This window comes from Salvia splendens, chromosome 20 (genome assembly GCF_004379255.2).
Source record: "Salvia splendens isolate huo1 chromosome 20, SspV2, whole genome shotgun sequence".
In the NCBI taxonomy this organism is placed as follows: Eukaryota; Viridiplantae; Streptophyta; class Magnoliopsida; order Lamiales; family Lamiaceae; genus Salvia; species Salvia splendens.
In genome coordinates, this window is record NC_056051.1 from 4,809,417 (window position 1) to 4,823,198 (window position 13,782).

Genomic DNA, 13,782 nt, shown 5'->3' on the forward strand with positions numbered 1-13,782 from the left:
TTATATAATTTTATCTGTATTGCAGTAATCAATTTCTAAGTATTGATTTATTAGAAATTTTAAGTGTTAGAAATTTTTTAGTTATTTAATTGTTTAAATTTTTAGGTGTTGGATTATTGAATTTCTAGGTATAGATCATGAATATTGTTGATTTGCATTTTGTTCCGTGTTAATTTCAATTTTTAAGTATAGAATTCATGTATTGTTACATTTTTAGGTGTTGGATTATTAATTTTTGTAGCTGTTGAATTGTTTAAATTTTACCTGTATTAATCCGAATTGAAATTGAAGAAAATTAGTTTTCGATTCCAAAACTAACTGGCTGGTTAACAGAACTTATTAGGTCCGGTTCCTAGATTTTCCAGTCCCATTAGATCCAGAATCAGCTAAATAAGCAGCCTAAGGACAACTTTTTTTTTGTTTCTACTGCATTTTACAGTCTGTCTTTGAAAAAAAAAATCTCATTTTTTTTTATTTTAGGGTGTCCACAAAAATAGTCACATTTTCTCACACCTCTCTCTCACTTTAGCAATTTAGAATTAAAACTCGTGCCGTTCACAAATAAGACTATTTTTCGAGGGTGGAGGAAATAGTATTTTCTTTCTACGTGTCAGATGGGAAGCTCATTTATATTAAAGAAAATACACTCATCGTCTATTAGAAATAAAAACATTTATTATTTGCTACGTCCCTTAAAATTATAAACTTTCAATTTTAGGAAACTCTTCTCTTTTTAATGAGATATGACTCATTCTTCATTAACAATACTTTAGGAAATATTATTTTCCATTATTTTATCAATTTCACATTGATATCCCATTTTAAAAGTTTCTATTATAAAAGAGACAGATTAATATTTATTGCTTTCTACTAACTTTTGTGCCTGTCTCGGATTTTCTGAGCATTATCTAGTGCAGAATTGACTGGTATGTGATGTTGTAAATTGAAAATGAAAAGTAGAACAAGAATATCATTTCTGTAACTACGCGGCCCAATATAATTGCTAAGAGCACCCGCAATGGGGCGGACGATAGGCTAAATTAATATTTATATTATTGTAAAAGGAAATTTTCTCTAAAAATGAAAATGTGACATCTGTAGTATGACAAACTAAAAAGGAAAATTTCACTTTCTTTTATAGAATGGATGAATGTATTATATTTTGTTCAATGTTTTCAACTAATTAATGATTTAATACGGCGGGACACTAATTTACTAAACCTCTATCAAACTCAAAACGTGATACACATTTAGTGAACCTAAAGAATATATATATATATATATATATATATATATATATATATATATATATATATATATATATATATAGAGTAGTGATCAAGGTATAATTAATATTAAGTGTATAACTAGAGAACAAATCTCAACCACTCATTATCTTAATCCAATGATCAAAATAAGGAAACATTTTTAGTTAATAAAAATTGCATAGGGATATTTTAGTAAATCTAACTCTATTCTCATATTTTCACATACACACTATTCCCGCTCACACACAAACACACACTCTCTCCTTCTCTCACGAAAAAGGTGACGGAGCAGCTTGCACCTCCTCTCCGGCGACACCCTCCTCCGGGCTGCCTGCCTCTCACGGCTGCATCCCCATCACTATATGCTCAGTATATGAGAGCGAACCTGATGCTTTCCACACTGTTGACAAGTCAAGCAAGGAACGTAAGTAACAGTACTGCCAGTGTCAACTAAGAGGGCAAACTGCTGCGGCGGCGTTCCGATCCACAGCCGAGTCGGGTAATACCTGCACCACCGCATCATAATTCATCAGGCAAACAAATAATAATCGAGTGATTGAAGATCAAATCTCGCATCACGACAGAAAATGTCAAATTAAAAGAGAAAAGAAGACGCAGAGCAGACCCGTTGAGGAGGAGATCGTCATGGAGAGACATGCGAGCATTTGGGATGGTGCGCGCATGGAGACGGCGGCGGGTGAAATAGTCCTCGTAGCTGTTGCGCTGCTTGAAAAACAGGTGCAAGATCATGGCGTTGCCTCTACTACTCGTGTTGTTTACGAATCTAACTTGCCTTGCCCATTTGGTTTACCTTATTCTGTTCTTGCTCAATCACTGTTGCTGTAGTGTCTGTAGAGAGAGATCTTTGGATTGTGTAGACTGTAGTAGTAACTTTTTTTGTTTCTAGTTACGTCCGACACTCACTCAATACACGAAAGCAACGTGTAACATGAATTTGGATTTGTATTAGTATTATTGAATTTATGTTGAGTTCTTTCCTTGTACTTATACATTTTTAACATCTACACTTGTAATTAGCTTGATTTTGTTAAGTTTTCTATTTAATGATACGAGATCCATTCTTGATTAACAATAATACAATTATGTTATAACCATTATTTTACTTCACTCTTGTTTACAAAACACATCACTTTTAGCATGATTTTACTTCACTCTTGTTTACAAAAAACATCACTCTTAGTATGATTTTACTTCACTCTTGTTTACAAAAAACATCACTCTTAGCATGATTTTACTTCACTCTAGTTTACAAAACACATCACTCTTAGCATGATTTTACTTCACTCTTGTTTACAAAACACATTACTATTAGTATGATTTTACTTCACTCTTGTTTACAAAAAAACATCACTCTTAGCATGATTTTACTTCACTCTTGTTTAAAAAACACATCACTCTTAGCATGATTTTACTTCACTCTGGTTTACAAAACACATCACTCTTAGCATGATTTTACTTCACTCTTGTTTATAAAACACATCACTATTAGTATGATTTTACTTCACTCTTGTTTACAAAAAAACATCACTCTTAGCATGATTTTACTTCACTCTTGTTTACAAAACACATCACTCTTAGCATGATTTTACTTCACTCTTGTTTAAAAAACACATCACTCTTAGCATGATTTTACTTCACTCTTGTTTACAAAACACATCACTCTTAGCATGTTTTTACTTCACTCTTGTTTACAAAACACATCACTCTTAGCATGATTTTACTTCACTCTTGTTTACAAAACACATCACTCTTAGCATGATTTTACTTCACTTTTATTTATAAAACACATCACTCTTAGCATGATTTTACTTCACTTTTATTTACAAAACACATCACTCTTAGCGTAATTTTACTTCACTCTGGTTTACAAAACACATCACTCTTAGCGTAATTTTACTTCACTCTAGTTTACAAAACACATCACTCTTAGCATGATTTTACTTCACTCTTGTTTACAAAACACATTACTATTAGTATGATTTTACTTCACTCTTGTTTACAAAAAAACATCACTCTTAGCATGATTTTACTTCACTTTTGTTTAAAAAACACATCACTCTTAGCATGATTTTACTTCACTCTGGTTTACAAAACACATCACTCTTAGCATGATTTTACTTCACTCTTGTTTACAAAACACATCACTATTAGTATGATTTTACTTCACTCTTGTTTACAAAAAAACATCACTCTTAGCATGATTTTACTTCACTCTTGTTTACAAAACACATCACTCTTAGCATGATTTTACTTCACTCTTGTTTAAAAAACACATCACTCTTAGCATGATTTTACTTCACTCTTGTTTACAAAACACATCACTCTTAGCATGATTTTACTTCACTTTTATTTACAAAACACATCACTCTTAGCGTAATTTTACTTCAGTCTTGTTATATGGTCATCATCATCAGCTTCTATATATGCTTCATCTCTTCTTCCACTAAAATAATAATTGCAAGCAGTTTACAAGTATGAGATTCCCATGTTTTCTACTTGTGATCTACTTATTCAATTTTGTAAAAGCAGAAGAAACTCTAGAGACGTACATCGTCCAAATCGACCCACAAATCAACAATATTAATCAATATTCATTTTTGGCAGCCAATGTCGAGCTCCAGTCACGTCTTCTCCATCACTATAACCACGTTTTCTCTGGTTTCTCAGCAAGACTATCGGCAGCTGAAGTGAAAGTCGTGGCAAATACAGAGGCCCCCTCCTCGCCGTCCCCAACCCCCTCCTCCGCGCCCCCTCCTCCCCCAACCTCGCCGATGTCCTCCGCTGCCACGTCCTCCTCGAATACCTCTCCCTCCCCAACCTCCGCTGCATCCCCCGCCGGCAAGCTCGTCGCCACTCTTCTCCAAACCTGATTTTGGCTATGCAATGACCATAATACCCCCGCCTTGTTATTATGGAGTAAATTTGTAATTGAGGGAACTAATTTCTCCTTAAATTCAAAAATTAATACTAGCCCTTGATTTTTTTGATATTGTGGCTATGATTTGTTCTCTAGTTATTTGGTTAAGGGGTGTTTGCCATAGATCACTACCCTATATATATATATATATATAGGGTCTTGTTAGGTTGAGATTTTTTAGCTTAATTGAGAATTGAGATGCATTTTTAGCCACTCATTTTGAAATGTCAACTACAAGTAGATTATATCAACTAAGGGTATTATCGTCATTTCATTTCAATAGCCAGAATATCAAATGTCAACAACTCGTATTAAAATGTCAACAACTAAAAAAAATTTATTTTTTTATTTTTTTAAAAATTTTTTAAAAAAATTTTTAAATTTTTTTTTAATTTTTTTAATTTTCACGCGATGTCAACTACGATGTGTAGCCTGCACATCAAATGTCAATAGCCTTGCACATCAAATGTCAATAGCCTGCACATCAAATGTCAACAGCTTATAGTTGACATTATATGTGTATAGGTGATATGAATCATATATGTAGTTGACATTATATATGTGCAGTTGACATGAATTGTATATGTAGTTGACATTATATGTGTGTAGTTGACATGAATTGTATACGTAGTTGACAAAAAAAATAAAAATAATAAAAAAATAAAAAATCGAAAAAAAAATTTAATTTTTTTTAAAAAAATAAAAAAATATTTATTAAATAAAATGTATGATGAAATTACCATTCTGCCCTTTCACAATTAATTAATGTAAAAATATTTTCCATGTGGTAAATTCTGGACCACTCATTTAATAAAAATGAGTGGCTAATAATGCATCTCAATTCTCAATTAAGCTAAAAAATCTCAATTGATCACAACCCTATATATATATATATATATCTTTTATGACTAGTTAATTTTACTCGATAATAAACTATTTTTAATTGAATGGGGAATTGATAAGTCTATTTATCTTCGCGACTTCGCCTATAAATTTTTTTGACTCATTGGAGAAATTGATACTTAGATAATGCACGATTGGAACGACGTCAACCGTGTTTACTAATTAATGAGATTTATATTTGTTGTTTTTCTTCAAATTTTTTTCACCTAAGTTGACTATTTGTTTTTTTGTGAAACTTTCATAAAAATTGAGATATTACTATTATTTTTTGAGGGAAGAAACAAAACAAATTGTAAATATTGGTTTGATTCCGTAAATTGGAATCGAATGGAAGAAAATGGAATTCGGCTTTTGTAACTACTCAGCCCAATATAGTCACAAAGTAAGGCCCATTAGTTAAAATCGGGCTGAATGGCACTGGCACATAACAATATGTAATACTACGTTTTACATTAATTGATTTGATGAATATTGATTAAACTATAAAAAAATACTCCTTGAATCATTAAAATCTAAGTATATGGAGTATATAACTTCGGGTTAGGATTAATTGCTAACTAATTAAGAATGCAAAAATAAGATCAATTCTTAGCCATTTAATTAAGAGATCCGATAGTTAAAATAATGACATGTATATTATATTTTAAATTTAAATAATTAGTAAATAAATTTAAAGGATATTAATGTCAATTCTCTCATCAAAATCATCTCAAAACTTTAGATTTATGTAACTCTCTCGATTTAAATTATTTTTTCGTAAACAATTTATCAAATTAAAGATAATTTTATAAGGATTATAACGAGATCTCAATTGTATATGTTCCGGCGATGTTCGAGTGATGAAATTTGATAATTTATATTTCAATTTTCGTACATGTTGATGGCAGATTTTATCAACAAATCCAAAAAGAAATATCAATATAGTGTATGTAAAATATCAATAAAACTTTATCGATATTTTCTTGTACTTGTGTTGATATCCGCACGCCATATTATTGATATTTGTAATACACTATATTGATATAAAAAAACTCACGAAAATTATCATATGATAACATAATGACGATATTACTTTTTTGTTGATATTTTGTCTACTATTTATTGAAATTTATGAGCTTTAATTTCATCTACTCATTTTAAAATTTAAGGGTGTAGTATAAATATTAGATTAGGACTTAGTTGTAATATAAAATAATTTAATAATGGCGCCAAGGTGACTATTTTAACTGGAACTCAGCTTTGGACGTCTGACTAAAAAATTAAAAATATGTCAGAACAATTTACTCCATTTTTTATAGTACTCGTACAATAGTTTCAATAGTACTCTCTCCATTCCAATTTAGAACTGCAATTTAATTAGGACACGAGTTTTAAGAAATTATTGGAGTGTATAATAATTGAAGTGAGGTAGTGGTTGTTGGAGTGCGCAATAATTGAAGTGAGATAGTGGAAAGTAGAACCCTTTTGACTTTTTGTATGTTTAGGATTTTGTTTTGTTTTATTTTTATGAAAGTAATGACATTTTAGTATAAATATCATCAACAGTGAGGTTAAATTTTATGTCTAAACATGGTAAATTTTAAATGGGACTCTTAAATTGGGACGGACGGAAATGACAAAGCATGACTCTTAAAGTGGGACGGAGGGAGTATTCTAAGAGATATTTGAATGAGATATTTGAATTAGGAAGAATGAGACGTGTATAATAGTTAATTAAACCGATGACTTTTATGTGGTCCTCGTCTTACTTGTAGATATTGTTTATGTAAATATTTTAAGAGATAAAATTAGAACGAACCTTGAGCTGATATTTGAGAGCATGCAAAATCACTTAAATTTTAGAGCAAATAGCTAAAAAAATCATAAAGTTTGGTTAAATTTTAGTATTTCACAACTTTCAAAGTAGCCAATTAATATTATCATAATTTTACATTTTACTTAATTGTCCCCTAAGCACGCTTATGCCTATGCTCTTAAAGTTAAAGTTTACACATTGAATATTATAGTAGTGCAATAGGAGCCTAATTAATTTGAAAATAAGTTATTACAATGGAATTTTACTAAATCAAGTCCTAGCATTTGACTGCCAAATGTATAAAAATAGAAAGATGTACGTATATCATTTTGCTAGAAAATCGAACTGCAACAAACTCGACAAGGTCTAAGAGATATTTTATATATAAACAACATGGAATAAAATGAGATTTACAATTATTTAAATAGCCTACAGTCAGAGTTGACACTTTCCAAGCCTTGTCCACACGCCTCCATTTCGTTGCACCAGGTTTCATGTTAAAAGCATATGAACAAGAGAAGATATATTGAGAAGATATATTGAGAAGATATATTTCTAATTTCCTTCTCAAAAATATTATTATACATTCTTAAAAAGTAATGGACTCCAAGGAAAGAAGATAAATAAAAATTACTAATTATTTTTACCTTTTCTATCAAGAAAAGGTAAAGACACATTCTCAAAATAAAAAAATGATACGACTATATCTACAGAATATCATCATATCTCTAGTATTCCATATATTATTGATTTAGCATATATTTCCTATTTCTTGATAATTAAGTTAGGTTATTCCTATTATAAATAGGAGCCTTTGTTATTCCTTTCAATCAATGAAGAAATATTATAAACTTATTTTCCATTTTCGCATTTTACTTTTATGTTCATCTTTGTTCTTGGTTTGATCGACGGGCAAAGCTCCCGCGACTACCGTTTATCGTGTTAAGGGAACTTCACCCTTAACAATTGGTGTTTTCATCCTCGAACTCATGGACAAAGCTCATCCTCCACAATCGACGTATCTTGGCGAAGGAGATCTCCACGACGGAAGTCACCATTGTCACTTTCCATCTATGTATCCAACGGGGACCTTTGGACAACCGCGATATACAACCGCCGGGTACCCCTACGGCCCTACCACGCCCGACGGCCCACTAGTTGGGACCCACCATGGATGCGCCAGACCGCCTCATATCAACATCCGCCATCCTATGAGTCAGATATGTACTCGCCACCACCGCTCGGACGTCGTCCTACTTTCTGAGACCCACCTGCCTACTGGGAGACACCGGGACAACGCCCCTTCCACGAGATCTCGGCATACGATCAGCCGCTGCCCCCAACCATAACTCAGGATGGAATCAGCCCGCGCCGCGGCCACCTCGTCCAGCCACCACTGCGCCAAACCCGATTGAAGCGATGCTTGATCAATTATTGGAGGGGTGCAAAAGGATGGAGTCTAGCCTTGATGCAATCGACCGCCGCATCGACAACGATGCAGTGTATGGCAGTTTGAAACCCATGAATGAGTTCATTCTTGATGAAGTTGTTGTCACTTGTCCTCTGAATTTCGATATGGTGATGATTGAGGACAATAAACCCAATGATGGGGTGATCAATCCATGGATGTTGCTTATCAGTCCATGAAATATGGAGAAGACGCTTCTAATATATCAGTAGAGGAGAAATCGAAATCTGCTACTACAAGGCAGAAAGAAAAACTCTATGTGGAGGAAGAGGATTTATCAGACGTTGAAGAAGAGGATGGATTTTTACAAGCCTTTCAAGTCGCCAACTTCGAGTATATCAATGAAGCAGAAAGGGCAATTGAAGAGGAAATATCGGCTCCACCACCGGAAGGTCAAGCATCTTTGAACAAGCTTGAACGTGCAAGCTTCACGGTATATCGACTGTGGGATAAATACGACGTGTAGAAAGTGGAAGAATTTGAGGCTATGGGCAAGGGAAAGAGGAGCCTCAAGCAGATGGTATCTAGAGAGTCTTCTCCAAAACAAGAGAATTTGCTTCGTGTGGTGGGTCATGACTTGATCAGAGCGGAACATATGATTATTGGTCATCGATCAGTAGCGCTCGAAGCCGATGGTCGGTTGATCCCTCCGCGAAACAACACGCAGTGTTTGGGTGGTATTTGGAGCGATCCAATCCAATTTAGTGTAGTCCATTTTGTGTTGTGCCGGTTCTTGAATTCAAGTGAAATATTGTGTCAACTTAGAGCTTTGCTCCAATTGGGAATACAAGGTGGGTGGAGAATGTTTGAGATCAACAAAGTCACCTCGAGTAAGACCATTGAATGCCTCCTTCTTGGCTTCTACCTTGAGGACAAGATGGATTTTAACTGGGGGAGTTGATACGAGTATATCTACTGAATATGTCATATCTCTATTATTTCATATATTATTGATTTAGCATATCTTTCCTATTTCTTGATAATTAAGTAAGGTTATCCCTATTATAAATAGGAGCCTTTGTTATTCCTTTCAATCAATGAAGAAATATTATAAACTTATTTTCCATTTTCGCGTTTTATTTTCTGTTCATCTTTGTTCTTGGTTTGATCGACGGGCAAAACTCCCGCGACTACCGTTTATCGTGTTAAGAGAACTTCACCTTAACAAAGAAGGTATAATACCTCCTCAAATACCCTTTTCATTGAAGCATGAAATTTTATGCCATTTACCCTTTCCCTTGGAGATGCTCTTAGGGATCAAACTTTGTAACGAAGATAAGAAAATTGTCGCCTTTTAAAATTAAATTCCTTGTGTCCAACCAAGTTAAAGTGTTGGAGTATTTAATTATGAATAACATAAGCATAGTAGTACTTAAAGTCTTTCGGAATCGCAAAGTTACAATCATTCATGTGATGCTAATTGCTAACCATAAACCATGTCTTTGGTAATTTATTTGTAACTTGTGAAAATAGATACTCCGCCTTTGATATGATCACATGATCGTACAGGCAGAGACGGCGCCGGCGATGCTGCTAATGGCGACGATCGCATCCAACGCTTTTAATGCGACACTCGCTGCCTTCATCCACGTCACCTTTTTCAACAACCAACATTCATTTTAATTTATAAGTTCAATCAAATTAACAACAAAAATTTCTATATGTAACGTAGAATGAAAAATAAGTAGGGTAATTAATTATAACCTGTTGATTTGGGGGCCTCACACAAATGGTATTGGGAGTTGAAGTAGTAGATTCAATTTTATTGACGTTTACATTGGGTAACTGATTTACAAGAGGACTAGTCGACTGCGGCTGTGAAGGCGGAGGCGACTGTTGCTGCTCACGAACTATTCTATACATCTGCCAAAGAAACATAAACGATTCTAGTATTTTGCTTTGGGAATTAATAATTTGAAGAGATAATTAGTTTTCTTCATTTCCAAATCTTGTGCTTCATTGAACTACATATACGTACCTCACTCGCCATGTACATAGCGAGGTCATCATTCTTCAAAGTTGAAATTGAAGCAGCCTGCCAAACACCCACAAATTATAAATTTATAAATGGGCAGACGAAAAGACAGGCTTACGAAAAGCGAACCGGCTTGATTGCTGAAACGATTGCATTTCGATCATGGCTGCTCTTGATACGTGCACTAGGAGTCGAAGTCTTAGCTACACTTTTGGCCGGGGTTACAGTTACACTAGTAGCAGACTTCTGATGGAATGAAGAGAGTATGTTCATTGAAATTTGAAGGATACAGTTAGATCAATCAAAAGTAATTGAGTCAAACAAGAACATAATGAAGTCTTTTATGATTCTTTATTTTCTGCAATAGCCTTTAATTTTCCGTATTAATTTTAATTTCTATCACCTACTTTTAGTACTACATACCTTGCTATTCATGTCGCCATTCTTAGAAGTCGAAGTCGAAGCAGATTCACCTTTTCCCAGTAATAATGGTTGTTGAGTCTTAGCAGTTATTGATATTCCACTATTAGCAGCCTACAAAAATTATCAATTAATCTGTTATACTACAAAAATAAAGAAGAAGAAGAAACTAAATTTAGGTTGACCGTTCACTAGAATCATATTGCTTTAGCCAATGGTCATTAATACTCTGTGGTCTAGTTTTCTTTTTGGTCTGTCCACCAATACTTGTCACTACTGTTCAGAATCTCAGGCTTTATTAAATTTCATACCTCACTATTCACATGCTTCTTCTCTGAAGTGGAAGTTGAAGTAGAAGTCGAAACAGAATCACCTTTTCCCATTAATAATAATGGTTGTTGAGTTTCAGTAGTTGATAGATCAGGTGGTTCAGTATGAGCAGCCTCCTACACCCACACAAATTAAAATCAAGGTCATTTAAAAAAAATATCTAATCTGCTTTAAAAAAAAAATCTTAATTTAGGTGGACCTGATTAGTAGTAGTAGTAATTGGTAAATGAGGTTTGGTGGCCTGAAGAAGGGTAAAATTGTCCAAGAATAGTGCAGAGCGGCCGTCGTGCTTGTGGTGGTACTTGTTGGTGTTGAGATGACAGGAGGTGCACAGAGTGAAGGAATCTCGGAGTTGATTGAAACATTTGACGCAGGAGAAGAACGTTCCGGGAATGAAGCGATGGCAGGAGTCGCAGAAAGGGCGGCCGCTTTTGATGATGTAATAAAACGTGATGACGTCCATGAAAGCCAGTGTGCCGCGGCCGGAGGTGTCGAGCATCTGGAAGAATGAGCAGTTCTGCATCTTCTTGTAGTATCCTTGTTGTCTCATGAATGACAAGAACTCATCCAGATTGATCTCCCTGTTCCCGTCGAGATCCATGGAGTTGAAGAAGAGCTCTGCCTTCTCCTTCACTAGTAGGATTTTGCGATCTCACGCACTTCCTCCACTGCTGCTGCGTCTGCATTCACTGTTTTCATTTTTTCAATCTCTTCTCTCCCACTCATAATGCTACAAACTTACTTCCTTATTAGTTGTTATATATGCTACTCCTCCCTACGTCCCACATAATTTGACCCAGTTTTCCATTTTCGGCCGTCCCACATAATTTGACCCATTTCACTTTTACTATTTTTGATTGTGAACCCACATTCCACTAACTCATTCCTACCCACATTTAATTATAAAACTAATATATAAAAGTGGAACTCACATTCCACTAATTTTTTCAACTCACTTTTTATTGCATTTCTTAAAATTCGTGCTCGATCAAAGTGTCTCAAATTATGTGGGACGGAGGGGTAAAAGAGTTCAGTGATGAGATTGGAGTAAATGTACCAAACTGTATTAATATATCTTATTGGTCGGTAGTAAAAGCCCAACTCCTACTATCTGTCGCTCTCTACGGCCAACCTAGCTAGGCTAGGCACACATCTTTGGCCTCTCCCATTTGCACCGACACCTCCCTCTTGCGTTGCATGTCAATTATGTTCTCATAGTTTGTTTTGGATTTGAATAATGAATAACACGTGTCGAAACTCTAGTCGGCCATCAGTGAACGGACATGTTCAACCTTACACTACCGACCCTCTCTATGTAATACTGATGGACATCATACACAACATTTGTTTGTTTAACAAATGTGTATGTTACCAATCCAATTGTCTTCTTACGTAGGTTTTTGTTGATTCTAGTTTTCGATTTTTTGTCATGACATTTTTAACCAAATAACAAAGTAGTAAAGTTTTTTGTTACATTATTGTTTTGTTGCTTTTTTGATAATATAGTATTGTTAGTTTGTAGTACTTATTTTTTGGATTATTGACTTATATATAGTGACTATTGCTAGCTTTTCCTTGGTTTTTGTTTAAGACTAACTTTTAGCTTTATTTAATTATATACATTGATAAAAGTTCATCATATAGTATTCATAAAAAATTGAATATAGTAAATAAGTAAATAAAATCACATCAGAAGATTTCGATAACAAACAGAGACAAACTCCGTTAACTTCGTCAGCCATATTTATTTTTGCATTTTTAATATATTCTATTCTACCAGCTGGACCACTAGTTGCAATATGTTTATTTAATTCAACCTTATCAATTGATCCATTGATAGATGACTTATGGTTGACTTGAAAAAAATGAAAGTCATAATCACTTTCTTTTTTGGAAAAGGAAAGTCTTTATTTAATTTGTTGAAACAAATTACTTAAAAATGAATTTAAACAAAGGAATAAAGAATGTTCAGCAAATATTTTCAATCCTTTGGTATTTGGCGGTGTTATCTCATACCAAATCAAAGGATGCAGAGAACAACTTTTTTATTTGTCTATTAACTCATAAATTATTTTCTTTAAAATAACCTACGTGTCAGATTGGAAGTCAAGTTATATTAAAGTACTTTCTCCGTCCCATTCAAGATGACCATCTTTTTCTTTTTTATTTGTCCCAATCAAGATGACTAATTTTCAATTTTGAAAATAACCCCCTCTCTTCTCATTAAAATATTCAACTACCTTTTTCCTCTCTACTTTATTTTACCTAACAAGACTTCCTAAAATTTCGTACCACTAAAAAATGTGGCCCTTTTGAGTGGGACGGAGGCGGTATAATTTTTATTGCCGCACGATATTTCTACTGAAATTTTGTTCCGGTCTCGAATCATGTGAGCATTTTTAGTCCTAATTTGTTAGGTATTTGATGCTACTAATTGAAATTGATGTCAGAACACGGAATTACGCCTCTAACTAGTTGGCCCAATTAACTTACTAAAAGTTAAGCCAATTAATTGTATACGGGTAAATAGCATCTTTTAAATTAACTGATTTGACTAATATTGATAAAACTTTAATTATAGATTACTGAACTTAAAATTTGAATTATTAAAATTGATAAGGTATTTATTGTGGAATATGAATACTAGTGGATGAAAATATGTCGGAACAATTTATAAAAATATAA

The 13,782-nt window shown here is 33.8% G+C and overlaps 1 protein-coding gene across 2 annotated transcripts; it reads right to left on the bottom strand.

Annotated features, from left to right (window-relative positions):
* Positions 1-9,677: 9,677 nt before the first annotated feature.
* LOC121780951 (platelet binding protein GspB-like) lies at positions 9,678-11,811 on the bottom strand. Of its 2 annotated transcripts, none has more exons than XM_042178615.1 (7): positions 11,297-11,811; positions 11,079-11,213; positions 10,771-10,881; positions 10,477-10,590; positions 10,351-10,407; positions 10,077-10,235; positions 9,678-9,967 (listed from the first exon to the last, which is right to left on the bottom strand). In XM_042178615.1, the coding sequence occupies exons 1-7, from the start codon at positions 11,696-11,698 to the stop codon at positions 9,866-9,868; spliced, it is 1,080 nt and encodes a 359-aa protein (XP_042034549.1). In that variant the 5' UTR covers positions 11,699-11,811; the 3' UTR covers positions 9,678-9,865. The 2 variants fall into 2 exon arrangements, with proteins under 2 accessions (XP_042034549.1, XP_042034548.1); XM_042178614.1 differs by having other exon boundaries at positions 10,477-10,593.
* Between the last annotated feature and the right edge of the window lie 1,971 nt (positions 11,812-13,782).

Excerpts from the sequence above, each read along its gene's own strand:
- LOC121780951 (XM_042178614.1), bottom strand. The coding sequence starts at position 11,698 with ATGGATCTCGACGGGAACAGGGAGATCAATCTGGATGAGTTCTTGTCA. Across the intron at positions 10,236-10,350 it reads CTATGTACATGGCGAGTGAG|ATGTATAGAATAGTTCGTGA; the intron begins GTACGTATATGT and ends TTTCTTTGGCAG. Across the intron at positions 9,968-10,076 it reads TGAGGCCCCCAAATCAACAG|GTGACGTGGATGAAGGCAGC; the intron begins GTTATAATTAAT and ends TTGTTGAAAAAG.